The 16,892-nt window shown below is 45.4% G+C and overlaps 1 protein-coding gene across 1 annotated transcript in view; it reads right to left on the bottom strand.

Moving 5' to 3' along the window:
* The window catches only part of cUnh8orf34 (chromosome Un C8orf34 homolog), a 109,230-nt gene that overhangs the window by 21,793 nt on the left and 70,545 nt on the right, over positions 1 to 16,892 (bottom strand). Inside the window, exons 10-13 of the mRNA XM_079489295.1 lie at positions 16,056 to 16,265; positions 13,012 to 13,587; positions 9,227 to 9,312; positions 8,940 to 9,013 (exon numbers count right to left, since the gene is read on the bottom strand). Coding sequence (XP_079345421.1) covers positions 8,940 to 9,013; positions 9,227 to 9,312; positions 13,012 to 13,587; positions 16,056 to 16,265 — 946 coding nt within the window. The remainder of the gene's footprint in view (positions 1 to 8,939; positions 9,014 to 9,226; positions 9,313 to 13,011; positions 13,588 to 16,055; positions 16,266 to 16,892) is intronic.

Below are 16,892 nucleotides of genomic sequence, written 5' to 3'. Positions count from 1 at the left end.
CAGATAACATCCAAAAATAAACAGACATTATAATCAAAATATGACTGAATGTTGTTGAACAACTGGGTTGTTCTTTATTAGGAGGACGCACAGCTACTGCCGAGAAAGAACTATAAGCTGGTTTATATCAAGCTTTCTAAGACTAGACAGAGGAGACGAAGAGAATCCGTTCAGTCTCCAAATCATCAGTTCATTTAACGCATTTTGGGCGGGAACCCCTTTTGGTGTTTTAACTAAGCATTATGTTATGCTTTAGCTATTGAAAAATAGCAGATCTACAAGCTCATAGCGCGCCACCGAGTGGCGCGCTACGAGCTTGTAGGTCTGCTATTTTTGAAAAATCGTAAAAATGCGGCACAAATCTTTGAATATATGAATGCCACAGACGAAAAACAGTCTAAGTCCACACTATTTATCCATAATGTATAAATGATAGATAAGGGTTCAGGACAACGAGGCCTTTTCGTGGAGGGGTCAGAATGAAATTTGGACTTAGACTGTTTTTCGTCTGTGGTACTTCAGAGCGAACATTTTTTTTATTTCGACGTCAGGCCTAAATGGGTTAAAGTGCTGTGAAGAAAGCATATCTAATCTAAAGAGTAAATATGCTTCATGTGTACAGTAGGGGCCTTTCTCAATATGCTTCATGTGTACAGTAGGGGCCCTTCTCAGGTATCATGATCCTCTGTAGGGGGAGCATATGTATGCTAGAGCGGACCGTGTGTTTGATGATGTGAACTGGAACTCTTCAACATGGTGATTGTTGTTACTGTTCAGAGAGACAGGTTTCTCTTGAGAATTAGACCTCAGGTTTAAATGAGATTACCTGTATAAATAAAGGTAAAAAAAAAAAAAAAAAAAAGCACAGTAGCATGTATATCAGCCAAGGGGCCAGTGAGGCTATTCAACGTTGAAGCACTGGGCCCTAGTGGTAGGAGGAGGGACTACAGGCGGACCCGTGGATTCATGACCGGGACCGTGCAGCTGGGCTTTAACATTGAGCGCTCGGTTGCACTTCCGCATTTGACCACCAAAATTTGGTGGTCAAATGCGGAAGTAGACGTTCTGAGACGGTACTTCCGGGTGCTTCAAAACGCCACTGAGCAACTTCCACTGACATGAATAGCTGGGGGGGGCGGAGCTACGCGCCAGTTCAGTCTCTATCCTTTTATATACTCTATGATATCAGCTCATCTCTCCCTTTCCTCACCTTAGTCCGGCAGCCGACAGGCTTCTTTTGTTTAAAGCGGGACATTTGGTATATAGTCTTTTTTATTGGCCTAAAATATTGTCTATATAATATACATGTATTCATGAATCCACTTGCTGACCAGCTGTTAGTATTGGGCAATCTTTTTTATAGGGGTTTCCTGTGACCCTACCATCAACTAGCCTGGCTAATAAAGCCAGACCGAATCAGCCGCTGGCAAAAAAACAGTGTGATTTGAGTCTGGCTTATTAGCCAGGCTAACCATCAACATCCTATGGCTGGCAAAAATTTCAAATTTCCCTTTTGCTTTAAGTAGCATGTGACATGTCAAACTAGGGGTTTTTCATGATTCTGAATCCATTCCAAGCATTAGCTTTGCACAAAATACACTCCTTGGGCTAAAATCAGCCATAGCCACTTGCCCAAATGTGCCCAAAATGTGCTGACCTCATCACATTTTGTCATTTGACAAGAAACCCCTATAAAAAAAATTGCCCAATACTTTCAGCCGGTCAGCAAGTGGATTCATGAATGTATGTATATAGACAATATTTTAGGCCAATAAAAAAAAGACGATATACCAAATTTCCCACCCGTCCACCTCGGCTGCCGGACTACCTCGTCTGTCTCACAATAACTAATTTTATTTGACTGCACTGTAGCAATTGTGGGCGAGACTAAATAAATGCACATAATGTGCTTTTCTTTTCACTGGTGTGGTTTGAGCCAGCCATTGTCCTTATCGGAAATGATGTATGTGTTTAGACATGACCCCAAGTCATTCCAACTGTTTGTTTATCGCTTTGTTCTGGAATGCTCGAATGAAAGCATTTAAGCTGCACGGAGGACGAGGAGACAAGGAGGAGGAAGGCCTTTTCATGTCCATAATAAAGGACAGTTATAATTTCGCAATGACTCACGAGGATATTAATCTCAGCGATGCAAAACCCAAGTTGTATAATCCCCGTCACACTATGGCAATACCAAAAGACCGCCTGTAAAAAAAATAAAAAAAGAAGGAAAAGAACAGAAAAGGAGGGGGGGGGGGGGGGAAAGCCCTTTGGTGATACTTCTGCCCAACTAACAAACATGGATCTAGTTTCTCTACAAAATTAAACCCATGTTGAGAGTGAAGATGACAGAGAGAGAGAGAGAGGATGGGAGTCCACAGTCAAACCTTTTTTACAGCATGCATGTGTGCTGCTATGCGTGTGTGTGGTCAGCGGTAATGGCCAACAGGAACTGGAGCCAACTTCAAAATTTGCCCTTTGTACAACAATTCACTGTTTGGGCCTTACAGTGAATGCAGCCATGAAGCAACCTGGTCTGGGTAAATAAAAAGTGGAGGTTGGAGTCAGTGAAACAGGCGTCTGTAATTGACAAAGCACTGTACCTCACGGTGTGGTCTGGAGGTTGGTGGTGCTACCCCCCTGACACACACACACACACACACACACACACACACACACACACACACACGCACAGTCGCACGCACGACTGTACCTTACGGTGTGGTCTGGAGGTTAGTGCTACCCCCCTGACACACACACACACACACACACACACACACACACGCACACACGCACACACGCACACACGCACACACGCACACACACACACACACACACACACACACACACACACACACACACTCCCTGCTAACACACATTTTTGATCACTACGTTACGTTAGCCTTCGAGGCAATTTGTTACATGTGTTCTTAAAGAATGTGTGGCATATGTTTGTACAAAGAGCCTGGCATCATGTGTGCTGCCAGGGCATCTGATCTCCGTGTTCACTACTTTAACATACTTGACTCCTGTCCTGCCAAAATGCCCAACGCGGCGGCACACAGGGGCGGGGAGGGGGTCTGCAGACCGCCACTTCTGTCACACAAGGCTTCGATCACACGATCAAAAAAGCAGACTCTCTGTGGATGTTGTCATGATAGGGGCGATGGAAAGAGAGAGAGAGGGGAACATGAACTGCCCCAACGTTTCTCTGTGTGCGTGCCTCTGAGTGATTTGACACTTTGGGTAAGAAACAAATGGTTGATTTATTTGTAGATTCATGCGAGAGGCAGCTCACTTCACATCTGGTTTGTTTTCAGTCTTGTTTTTGCATGAAGTGATTTTATTGCATCAAACGGTTTGAAGTGTGTCTGGTAAAAGTATTTTGTACTGTTGTTAGAGGAACATTTGCCGGGATGTGAGGATTAAAAACTCCAGTAATTTGTTATGAGGACACAAGGACAAAAACTTGTCTAGATACAGCACTCTATGAAGCCTCTATCAGCAACTGAGTTTATCCAGCGCACATAAACACAACAAATATTCTCCAACAGGAAAAATCCGGAGATATGTCTTCCAAATGTCATGTTCAGCTGTTGCATCCCACTCTCGCTAACGTTGCCGTGGGAGGATACGGGATACGAGGTGTAACGCTCCACTTTTAATGTGTTCCTGTTGTCTTGGCACGCAACACAATCATCTAATGGACTTAATGTACTGTATACAAGGGCTCTTAGGCCCACTGGCCCCACCAGTGACTCAGCACATCCAAAAGCAAACAGGATATTGCCAATAACACAATTAGAATCCAATTCAAGCTCTCCTCCTGAGACGAGTGCAAAGACAGGTCTTATGACATACTGTCTATGCCTAAGACACAAAGGAGAAGGAAACAATCCAAAGGACTTTGGAAATTATCACGAAATAGCTCATCGTGTCACGAACATAAAACGCATGGACAACTAGCAACAGGGAAATGTGACAGAAACATGTGACATGATGTGAAAAATGTGACAAAAACAAAAAAACACAATCGTGAATCTGATTCTTTCTTGTTGCCCTGGTTTATTGATCTGGTCCGTTCCTGGCAGGAGGGAACAGGGCCATGTTCATGCTTAGACACGCATGTGTATTTGAGTCATGGGTATTCCTGCAGCGCCCACAACAGAGGTCATTGGTCAGGTTCTAGTCTGACTGTGGCTGAGAGATTGTGGAGAGAGCTACAGTATACAATGTCTTGTTGAGAGATCAAACAGGAAGAAAGCAATCGCAACTGGCTCGCAACTAGAATCCAATTCAAGCTCTCCTCCTGAGACGGTGCAAAGACAGGTCTTATGACATACTGTCTATGCCTAAGACACAAAGGAGAAGGAAACAATCCAAAGGACTTTGGAAATTATCACGAAATAGCTCATCGTGTCACGAACATAAAACGCATGGACAACTAGCAACAGGGAAATGTGAGGGAGGGAGGGAGACAGGGAAGGTTCAGTCAGAGAATAATCTGATCGTGGACGTGGTTCGCAACAAAATGCATGGAAGAAAGTGGAACTTGGTGGTAATGCGTGCAGTGTCTGAGCAAGTGAAATGGAATTGAAGGAAAACAAAGGATACGGTTCATCAAGCCAGTCGGTAGTGCTGTCGCCTCATAGCTTTGGGGCGGCTGTGGCTCAGGAGGTAGAGCAGGTCGTCCAATGATCCCTGGGTCGGCGGTTCGAATCCCGGCTCCTCCTGTCCACATGTCGAAGTGTCCTTGGGCAAGACACTGAACCCTACATTGCCTCCAATGAGTTGGTCGGTGTAAGCTTGCCACCATTGGTGTGTGAATGTGGGAAGTGAGGACGCTGGCGTCGACTGTTCGCCGCTTCACCTCCCAATGTATGAATGAATGAACCATTGTAAAGCGATTTGAGAAAAGCGCTATAAAAATGCAATTCAATTCATTATAGCTAGAAGGTCCTGGGTTCGATTCCCGATGGGGACGCTGTGGGCGTGTTCTCTCCTCCACGTCATCATTGCCCATACCTGAGGCAGGCTTGGCGAAAGGGCCTTTCTGTGTGGAGTTTGCATGTTCTCCCCGTGTCCCCTATAGGGTAGGTACCCTCACAAAAAACATGCAGTAATCCTGGTCTCTAAACTGCCAGCCGGGGCGCCTGATGGAGGGGAAAGGAACTGGTCGGAATAACGTGTTCCTTCCACGCGCTACGTCCGGCCGGGGAAACTCTCCCCTGTCAGGTGAAAAGAAGCAGCTTGGCCTCCTCACGCATAGAAGGAAGCATGAGGTCAGTCCGCTGCCCCCCCAGAGGAAGTGTAGCGCCCAGGATTACATTAGATAATTGACACTGGGTGAAAGAAATCCAGATTAACAGACATTTTTAATGGAGCCACGGATGTCATGGATTCCTCTGTTGCTTTGTTTTCACGATTTGTTTCTTCGGTACACTGCAATTGAGTAATTTGCTTTTGTTTGTTTGAGGTTTTGCAAATTGGTTTCTAAAAAAAATAAAAACCAAAAAAACACAATCGTGAATCTGATTCTTTCTTGTTGCCCTGGTTTATTGATCTGGTCCGTTCCTGGCAGGAGGGAACAGGGCCATGTTCATGCTTAGACACGCATGTGTATTATTTGAGTCATGGGTATTCCTGCAGCGCCCACAACAGAGGTCATTGGTCAGGTTCTAGTCTGACTGTGGCTGAGAGAGCTATACAATGTCTTGTTGAGAGATCAAACAGGAAGAAAGCAATGGCAACTGGCACCTCCATACCACTTCTTTCAACATTTGGTAATGAGTATCACAACATACAGTAGGTTGTGAGTAAGTCAGCGATGAAAAACGTAATTTGTTTCATGCTGACAATGAATAAGCCTTCAGAGTGGATATGACTCTTTCGCCAAACTGTACTTCAAGTTCACTTATTGAGTTAAGAAAATAATTCAAGGCACGGCACACACAGAGGCCACATTAAAGAAAACCACTAATATGGAAAGTCTGGAAATCCTAAAGATACAAAACCTTTTCAGAAATAAAAATGGCTCTACTAGAGTTACCTATGCTCTAAATCATGGTGATTTGCTCTGAAGATAATCATGTATGCATAGGCATAGAGGTGTGGGGTGCAGTCTGTTGATAGAATGGAGAGGATCGGTGCCAAATATGAAAAAAGGGCCCCTAGCTGCCATGTAGTATATCTGCTGAAACCTGGCCAAAATTCCACTGGAAATATAAATAAACCTGCACAACGCTGCCTTGAATCATACACATAGCATTGCATCACTCTAATTATCTTTTTTTTTTCTACCATAAAAATGAACAATTTTCCCCTGACTGACTTTATGACGGTAACACCCAGGCTGGGGCGAGTGAAGGTTTGATTAAAACATATCGTTTGACACTTGTAGCAGGAAACTGTAAGAAGGAATTCTCGGGGAACTGCTTCAGCGATCGCTTTAGGAAAGTATCTTGCCTTTATTAGGCAATTAATCACATAGAGGCGCTGGCTGAGGCTTGTTAAACTAACGATAACCATTAACAGTGTTTACTTTCCAAAATTGACTGCCCAGTGCAGGGCAATCAACAGGACAAGGCATGCTCTACTAGTAGTATTATATGCCCTGTATGGAACAGAGCAAATGTTTTACCTTTATTAGAATATCCATTACTTAATAGTATGAAATGCCCTGTATGGAACAGAGCAACTTCAAATGTTTTACCTTTATTAGAATATCCATTACCTAGTAGTATGAAATGCCCTGCTGGAAACAGAGCAACTTCAAATGTTTTACCTTTATTAGAATATCCATTACTTAACACCAATATTGCAACAATATAATTTAGGTATCTAACATGGAAAGAACGCTGTCTGTCTTATTATTATTAATCTTTATGAATTAATGATTAAAGACTGGAAATGGAGTGTGGTGCCGCTGAGACTGTAGAGGCTTCTCCCACTGTATGACTTCAGCTACTTGTTTGTCCAAAAGACATGACTCAACTCTTGAAAGCGTTACATTTAGTTTTTTTCCATGCCATTTAACCCATTTTGGACTGAGTTCGATTAAAAAAAGGCTTCTAAATCCTAACATTTTTCTGAAAAAAACATGTTTCTATGTCAGTGGTGCTCAACCTTTTTCATGTCAAGGACCCCCAGAATTATCTCTATTGGGCCACGGACCCCCATCTCAAAATATGTAGTTCCAGGGACCCCCCAGAAGCCAATATTTAAAATAGGTTCGCTCTGAAATATATATTCAAAGATTTCCACCACATTTTCACGACTTTTCAAAAATAGCAGACCTACAAGCTCGTAGCGCGCCACTCGGTGGCGCGCTATGAGCTTGTAGATCTGCTATTTTTCAATAGCTAAAGCATAACATAATGCTATAAAACACCAAGAGGGGTTCCCGCCCAAAATGAGTTAAAGCCTCTGGTCACAGGACCCCAGAGGACCAGTTAAACTAACAAGCTATTATAAAGACAAATTGCATTAGCCTTTCAAATCAGCCCCAACATAAAGCAATTAAACAGCAAACAACCACATTTTAGCTACAGTAGGTGACAGGAAAAGTTCACACTTTCTTTCTGTTTCCACATGGGACAAATTAGAACCTTGCTCTCTAGCTTGCCAGACAAGACTCAACCTATGTTCTGTACTGTAGTGTGTGTGACAGAGAGGAGAGGAGGCTTGGATCCATGTCACAGGGAAATACTTCTGTGTTTGCATCAAAACTACTGACATCGGTTACTGTCATCGCGTGATTCAAAATCAAATGTGTCCCTCGGGGGGCGACATTCCCAAACTGTTCTCTCCCACTATAAATAATCCATAATCCTTTAATTTCATGCACAGTCTCAGCTGATACACAATGTTTCTCTCCCGTTTGGTAACAATGGTTACAGTTGCATTGGGGCCTAATCCACTGAATCACTGGCTTCTGACTGAACTACAGCCTTACAGGAACCCGATGCCAGTGAGTCTGGAGCCTTTCTCCATCTGCTGCACACACGGAGCAAATCCACCGCTCCAAAGCCCCCTTTCTGTCTGTAAAACGGCAGTAAAGGAAAAAAAGGCCATTCCAACACTTGATTTGGGTAATTATAAAAAGGTATCGACTGGTTTGGATAATTAAACAACGGTACTGGCGTCTTGGCTGACCACTTTATTAATAGCATGTGAGTGTGTCTGTGCCAGTTTGAGTGTGTGTTACAGTAACGTGCGAGCCAGCACGGCCCCTGTACGCTGCCTCGCTGTGCCACCTCAACTTGGTGACCCCTTGGTGGCATGTGAGGCTATGGCACGCCATCATCCACCCATAGATGGTGACCCCATAGATGGTGCCCCTGTGGCATGTGAGGCTATGGCACGCCATCATCCACCCATAGCACAATGGCATGTAGACTCCTAGTGGCATGTGAGGCTATGGCACGCCATCATCCACCCATAGCACAATGGCATGTAGACTCCTATATTGTGACCCCGTGGCATGACCACGGTGACCCCGTGGCATGTGAGGCTATGGCACGCCATCGTCCACCCATAGCACAATGGCATGTAGACTCCTATATTGTGCCTATTGTGTGCGCCGTCTAAAATAGCCTCGTGTCTAATTGTGTTGTGAGATATTCCTTACATTCATCCTTTTCAAACTGCACACAAAGTGCCCTAAGAGGACAGCTAAGTGATCCAGGGAGAATCCCGCTAGTGGGTGTATCACTTGTTCAGTTCTATCGGCCGTTGTTGTAAAGCTGAAATGTCCCCCGTAAAGAGGAGGATCCGATCTGCTCGGGTCTTGTCCTAATAACAAGACGATTGAGGTGGTTTTTATCTCGCTCTCTCTCTCTTGACAATAGTGGCTGAGAGAGGAGACGGCGACGTGATAATTGATGTGGGTAAAGTGATCTAGATTGTCTGACGATGGATGCGGGCGAAAAGACACTTACAGGCCCTGACACTTGAGACACGGCCTCGCATTCCTGCCCCCGTCCTCCCATCATGTCCACCGCGGGCGATGGGCCTGCTCCAGAAGAGAGAGAGAGAGACGCACGCATGCACGCACGCACACACGCACACACACAGACACACACACACACACACAGAAAAAAAGACAATGGAAGAGTTCAGAATTAACAGTTTAGAATTTCTTTATCTCATGATCACGGCACGTTCATAACCGTGTCAGTCAAGTATGCTCATGGGTATATATACTGTATACTGTTGTGCAACTCACATGAGATGTCAGGAACAGCTTGCTCCGCGACGTGAGATCTGTGTTGCACTTCAGACCTGGCATTCGATAGGCTGTCCCCCTGCAGCCTGGAGACATGTAACATAACACAAGCCGTGAGTCGTTAAGGGGTGATTTATACTTAGTTTCGCCGGTGTCGCACAGAGGTGTCGCGGCCAAAAGAATCGCTGATCTACAAGCTCACAACGTGTCGCAACGTGACACGTTTGTGAGCATGTAGATCTGCTATTTTCCAGCGTGTGATACTGACAAAGCATATCAAGCCCTTTAGCAAAAAGCAGCACTATTGTTCAAAATGGGTGGTAGTAGTTTTAATTATCTCTGGAATCTACTTGTCTCTCTCTGCCGGAGACACATGTTATACCGTCTTCATTCCAAATGTCAGATCACGTTGGAGACTCCAAATGATCACGTTGGAGACTGCAGTCCTCTATCAGTCTGAGGTGATGAAACAAAGAGGAAGTGTACAGCGGGTTTATAATCTCTACTTCAGCCAATGGGGGGGCATGGACAACTGGGACAGTGCCGAGACAGGAAGAACATAGGGGCCAACGTATGGGCCTGAGATGATATTATGTGATGAAATGTGCCTCCCTACAGTGGGTTATATTAATCCATACGTATACAAGAACAGAGCTACAGTAGTAGTACTGTATTATCAGACATTCCAACAGCAATTACTGTACACTACTAAGTACAAAATTGGCTCTTAAATGTCCTTTCCTCTTAAATCACAACTGGTCTTTATCATTCAGCGTTCCAAGCCCCTATGGTCTTTTCAAAGCTATCTGCTTGGAATGAAATGGAAAAAGAGATCTGGCTGTCTCTGCAGATGGGATGGAAGCACACTGTGGGTTAAAGACAAACAGTTTTAGGAATGGTTCCTCACTGGGAATGATAACTGCCGATCTGTCCTCACTCCTGTTATCCGCAAAGAGATAGATAGGATCGATGTGGCTTTTTTCACTGCGTTTCCACTCTCCTATACAAACAATACAGCTCGTACAGTCAGTGCTGTATGCTTAATGGCTGTAAATCAACAGCACATAACACACTGTAATTACACAATGCTTTATGTTCCAACATCTTTTTACTGCATGTCATTTCCACACAGTGTGGCCATTAGCTCAAGACAAAAGAAAGCAGTCAGTACCCTTTCATGGTGTGGCTGCCTGCCTGCCTCCCCACACCACAAGCCCCTCGTCTCCACCAGGCCGAAGGCATGGGGAGAGAGTATGTTTTGCACTCCGTGTGTGTGTGTGTGCGTCTGTCCGTCCGTCTGTTACCAGCTAATCTCCGACACCGTTAACCCGGTCGATGCCAAATTTTGCACACACACTCCCTGGATGCCAACGATGAACCTCTGCCCCAAATTTTCCAGAACGGCCTGTTATAGCGCCACCAGGAGGCCGACTTTTGTAAAACACTTTTTTTCATATTACTCCTACAGATCCTGTCCAAAGATCCCGCAAATCGTTACACAGTATCTCTATAGTCATGTGTTTAAGACGGATCTGTCCGATATTTCATATTCCATCCTAATTGGCTAACATTGGCTTCCAAAGTTTGCAGGATTGCCCCGTTTTGAACAAAAAAGCCTCAAATCATGAACGCAGCGTGAGATTTATGTGAAATCTTTCACAGACTTTCCTACTAGGCTGAGGAATATATCCCACCCTTTTCACATTGGCCTGTTATAGCGCCACCAACAGGTGGACTTTTGCAAAACACATTTTTGGAACAAAAATCCTCAATCATGCCTCAAATCATCCAAAAATGCCTCAAATCATCCAATTTCCATCCAAAGGTGTAAGAAGAAATGGCACCCTTTTCACATTGGCCTATTATAGCGCCACCAGGAGGCCACAACCTGACCTGCCCTGGTGGAGACCTGTGGACCCCCCCGAGGGGCACTTTATCTAGTTATCTATGTGACAAGCCCCGATTTTGCAGCACAAAATCATAGCATTTGGCTATAAATGATATAAATAATCATTGTCAAACCCCCCCCCTCCATTCTCCGAGTATCTCTCTCTCTCTCTCTCGCTCTCTCGCTCTCTCGCGCGCTCTCTCTCTCTCTCTCTCTCTCTCTCTCTCTCTCTCTCTCTCTCTCTGATTGAGAGACCACTGAAACATCGCAGAGATTATTATCTATAGCCCGTCCAGAGCTCTAAATGAAAGCTACCGCTAGCCTCAAGTCCTTGTATGTACGCCGTTTCCACAGTGCATTCCAGAAAATGAAAGCAATTAATTTAATGAGTACAAATCCCACAGAGGTATCCGTTTCCTGAAGGGCTGCGGCACCAACATCCTCGGGACTGCCCCCCGAGTCTGAGACGCGTTTGGTACACAGAACCGAACCTTTCACAGAGCGAGCGAAGCCTGGTAAAGAAGAGAGACTGATGACAGTGTATACAGGAGGTGGGCGAGCGCTGGCGTAACCACAGTCGTCGCCCCAGAGACAAGGACATGGCCACAACACATAGGCCACACTGCTCTTTACACTTCAACAGGCCAGCACAGAGCTGGAGGAAGCAGTCTGTTTCCTGACCTGTCAATGTTGGTTAGGAGCCACACACACATGCACGCACGGACGTACGCACGCGCACATGCACGTGCGCGCGCACACACCCAAGAGAGCTGGGGATGGTGGCATGGACACTGTCTGGTAGGAAAGGAGAGGAGGAGGACTGATGTCCGAGTTGACGTCATTTGACTTTCAAATCCATCCGATTTAGAAAGCACGTCACACTGTGGTTGATGCTCATGTTTATTTGTTGCATTCATGACACGATCCGTTAACCCTTTTAAGATGTTTTTTTGTTCATTTATTACATTTGCATTTCCCCCCATTTTTCTCTCCAAGTTATGTGTTGCCAATTCCCCATGTGTTCTGTGGTCCTGCTGTTGTCCTGGGGTCTCTGCATACTACTGGTCAGCCACTGGTCACTGATAACTCCCCATGTGTTCTGTGGTCCTGCTGTTGTCCTGGGGTCTCTGCATACTACTGGTCAGCCACTGGTCACTGTAATGGGAATTTTAGAATGCCAACTACAGTGCCAAATATATGCATTATTGTGTATTTAATTATCTTCCTTCCATTAAGTCTCTTTGCTCACCAATGTGCTCAGTCTAATTCATGCAGCTGTCAATCTAACAGCTGATTTGACTCCTCCATGCTGTCAGCAAAGGTATACTTATTTGTGTGTCGCCCTTATGTTTAGCGCAGATCCGTATATGGACAGTTAGTATTTGCATCTCTGTTAAGACAAGACTATAAGGACTGTCTGAGAATAGGGTTGGGGAGGGCTTGCTCCCGGAGGGGCTGCTGGGACAGGCAAGGAGGCCTGTTCCTCACTCTCTGTATGTTGTTACTCTGCTGAATCTTCTTAATAAATTCTCAACACTTCACTTAGTCATTCCTTCATCTTTGGAAGATTATTTAATCTACAACATATGGCGACGAGGATGCGATGAATGCTTTGCTGTAATCAACAGCAAACACTTCATTTTAAAGAACTCAAAGATGAAGGGATTTCTCCAGATGGACAAAGACGAGATGACCACAGAAGCAAGCTATGCAGAATCAACAAGAACTGATCATCAACTCTACAAGTCTACAAGATTGAGCAAGTCTACAAGATTGAAACCTCACAGATTGACAATAATTCGGTGATGACTGCATCACTGATAACACAGAGCTGCGAGGACCTTTGCCGGGAAAGCATGTCCCGTGCAGAGGTTCCGTGACCCTGGACAAACAGAACCCATCCTGGGTCTCTGTGGTGGTGGAGGTTCCGTGACCCTGGACAAACAGAACCCATCCTGGGTCTCTGTGGTGGTGGAGGTTCCGTGACTCTGTCTGGACAAACAGAATCCATCCTGGGTCTCTGTGGTGGTGGAGGTTCCGTGACTCTGTCTGGACAAACAGAATCCATCCTGGGTCTCTGTGGTGGTGGAGGTTCCGTGACTCTGGACAAACAGAACCCATCCTGGATCTCTGTGGTGGTGGAGGTTCCGTGACCCTGGACAAACAGAACCCATCCTGGGTCTCTGTGGTGGTGGAGGTTCCGTGACCCTGGACAAACAGAACCCATCCTGGGTCTCTGTGGTGGTGGAGGTTCCGTGACCCTGGACAAACAGAACCCACCCTGGGTCTCTGTGGTGGTGGAGGTTCCGTGACCCTGGACAAACAGAACCCATCCTGGGTCTCTGTGGCGGTGGAGGTTCTGTGACCCTGGACAAACAGAACCCATCCTGGGTCTCTGTGGTGGTGGAGGTTCCGTGACTCTGGACAAACAGAATCCATCCTGGGTCTCTGTGGTGGTGGAGGTTCCGTGACCCTGGACAAACAGAACCCATCCTGGGTCTCTGTGGTGGTGCATGGGGGGCATTAGTGGTGGGCGTGGCCAGACATGTGTACACTCTTTCCTCTAAGTTGCTCTGATTAAAACCAAGAATGCCTAGATTGTAAATGTAAATGAAATGGAAAAACAAGTGTACTAGTAAGAACTCCTTGCAACATTGCATTAGTTTATAAAATATTGGTTCTTCAGATCTGTTAAAAAGTTAAAAAGAGATGGATATTTTTCTATAGAGGGTATGCGCGTGACATCATCATCATACTCGGAAGTTATGCGGGAACGTCCCCCTACTGAGTGGCAAAAACCTACTTTCTGGCCTTGACATCCCATACATCCAAACAGAAAAGGCCTATCTGATTGTATTAAACAATGTTAACCTACTGTAGGTTAAACTCACTTTGCCACTCAATTTGCCATTGACTTTATGCATGCGCATACCCTCTATTGCAGGAGTGCATACCGGTAGTTATAAAACCATTGTTGATTAATTTAGCCTTGAAGAGCTAGGAAGAACTCCTTTCTAATCTAAACAACAACACTAATACTAGTGTAAAGTTAACTAGTGTACTTAACCCATTCTGGGCAGGAACCCCTTTTGGTGTTTTAACTAAGCATTATGTTATACTTTAGCTATTGAAAAATAGCAGATCTACAAGTGGCGCGCTACGAGCTTGTAGGTCTGCTATTTTTGAAAAATCGTAAAAATGCGGCACAAATCTTTGAATATATATTCTTTCAGAGCGAACGTTTTTTTTTTCCGACGTCAGGCCTAAATAGAGTTTCAAGTGCATGCCTGTGCTTTATATCCCCAGTCCCCAGACATGCCGTTATGAAACTAATACAGTGCGTTTACTTAGTAGAGAACTCTACTCCTCTGATGCAAGGGGTCTCTAATAGAGTTGGAGATTTGTGTATTAGCTATTAGTCTGGCGACCAGTTGCTCACGGCGAGAGAGCAACTGCATTTGGTAACCAGTAAACAGAACAGTCATTGCGGTGAGAGGCGAGCAGCCAATAATACGCAACGATGGTGCAATAGACAATAGGAACAGCTGGAACAGTGGTGGTCATTGACAGGTAGATGAAATGAAATGAAATGATTACTATATTTACCCAGGGTATCTGGGCTAAGCTCAAGAACTTGTTTCCAGCCAGGCCCTGCTCATAGAACATTTCATCGTAGTGGTTCAATGCCTTGTTCAAGGGCACTTCAGGAAAGGGGGTTAGAATGGACAGAATGTACCCCCACTATTTAGTGTTCGACAGTGACAGCTTTAGTGATCTTTGATCTAAATAGTGGGGGTACATTCTGTCCATTCTAAGTTCTAACCCCCTTTCCGGCGCCTATGTGTGCTGTATCTCTACGCCACCCAGACACCCCTGTGGCCATAGTGTGTCTGTCAGTTTGGAACTATTACAGTAGCCTACTGCTGATATAAACAATCACTCAGATGTAAATGGACTCCCGTATCTTGTTAAATATCTGAGCACTAGCAGGCGGATCATGACCACACCTCAGCCTCAGGTGTGAATAATGACACACACACACACACACACACACACACACACACACACACACACACACACACACACACACACACACACACACACACACACACACACACACACACACACACACACACACACACACACACACACACACACACACACACACACACACACACACACACACACACACACACACACACACACAGTAGCCTCCGGCGGCACGGCTGTAAATTAATAAACCCCCTCTGAGGAGGAACAGAGTGTTGTCGCCTTCACACGGTGGGTGTGAAAGTGAGCGTCACCTTTTCCTCAGCTCTGGGTCGGAGACGTTAAGTATAATGCTGACTAATGAGTCTCAGTCCTATTGAATATAGAGCGTCGCAGTCCCGCCCCCTTTCATGACGACGCCAGGCCCAGGAAATGAATCCCAATGCATTTTCCCCATAGACATTTCAAAAAGTATTTATTTAAAGACCTTTTAAGCGTCGTACGAAGCCAACTCGAGTCGTGACAAATCATGACAACAAACACAATATTTTGGACCAAACAAATAATTACAAAGAAGAAAAACAACAAAAAAAGTGTTGTAACCTGCCGTTTTTTTCTACTTTCTAATTCTTTGTTCGGCACAACATTTTTTGTTTGTTGTCATGATTTGTCACGACTCGAGTTGGCTTTGTCCGTGGCGTAAACGTCTTTAAATAAATACTTTTTGAAATGTCTATGAGGAAAATGAACGGAGAATCATTTCCTGGGCCCTGGTAGGGGGCGGGACTGCGACGCTCTATTGAATATAGGAACAAGATTTAGAGAACACAGAGTCACCAATTTATCCACGGTGAACGCTCACATGCAAGCAAGAGAACGGGGGTTTGGAACATAGAGGTGACAGGTACTGCATGTGAGGAGGAATGCTTCTTCAAAACTGAGGCCGTGTACACAGGTCCGGACAAGGACCTGAGGCCGTGTCCACAGGTCCGGACAAGGACCTGAGGCCGTGTCCACAGGTCCGGACAAGGACCTGAGGCCGTGTCCACAGGTCCGGACAAGGACCTGAGGCCGTGTCCACAGGTCCGGACAAGGACCTGAGGCCGTGTCCACAGGTCCGGACAAGGACCTGAGGCCGTGTCCACAGGTCCGGACAAGGACCTGAGGCCGTGTCCACAGGTCCGGACAAGGACCTGAGGCCGTGTCCACAGGTCCGGACAAGGGGCAAAGCAACCTGTTAGGGCAGGGGTTCTCAACGTTTTTGGCCGGGGACCCCCGCAAATGCTTTGGCCATGTCTCGGGACCCCCGCCCCGCCCCCTCCCGACCCCCATATAAATTGACTGCTACAATAACCTTAATAATAGAGACAATACACCATAAATAAATACTGAAACCAGATAATCATTAGGGAAGGTGTATGCATGTACTATATGTAAACTCTTCATTTCCATTTTCCAGCCAGTTGCAAAAAAAAATATATATATATATTTTTTTTTAATAATTTGGGGACCCCCTAAAATAATTTGGCGACCCCCAGAGGGGTCGCGACCCACGGGTTGAGAACCCCTGTGTTAGGGCACTACAACCCTTGCGAGTCACGGCCACTAAGCGGGTGTCATGTACAGAAGGAACGAAGATCATCCGGATGTGTTGTCTCTCACGAGAGTTGACAATACTGGCTGTGAGACACTCGAGTCTCGTTCTACCACTCAACAGGGACCGTGCAACACCTTTGAGCTTCAAACCTTGGCTCGCAAAGAGACAAACAAAAAAGAAAAATGGGGTGC

This window comes from Electrona antarctica (assembly GCF_951216825.1).
Source record: "Electrona antarctica genome assembly, chromosome: 20".
In the NCBI taxonomy this organism is placed as follows: Eukaryota; Metazoa; Chordata; class Actinopteri; order Myctophiformes; family Myctophidae; genus Electrona; species Electrona antarctica.
This window is presented reverse-complemented; position numbering and strand designations above follow the sequence as displayed.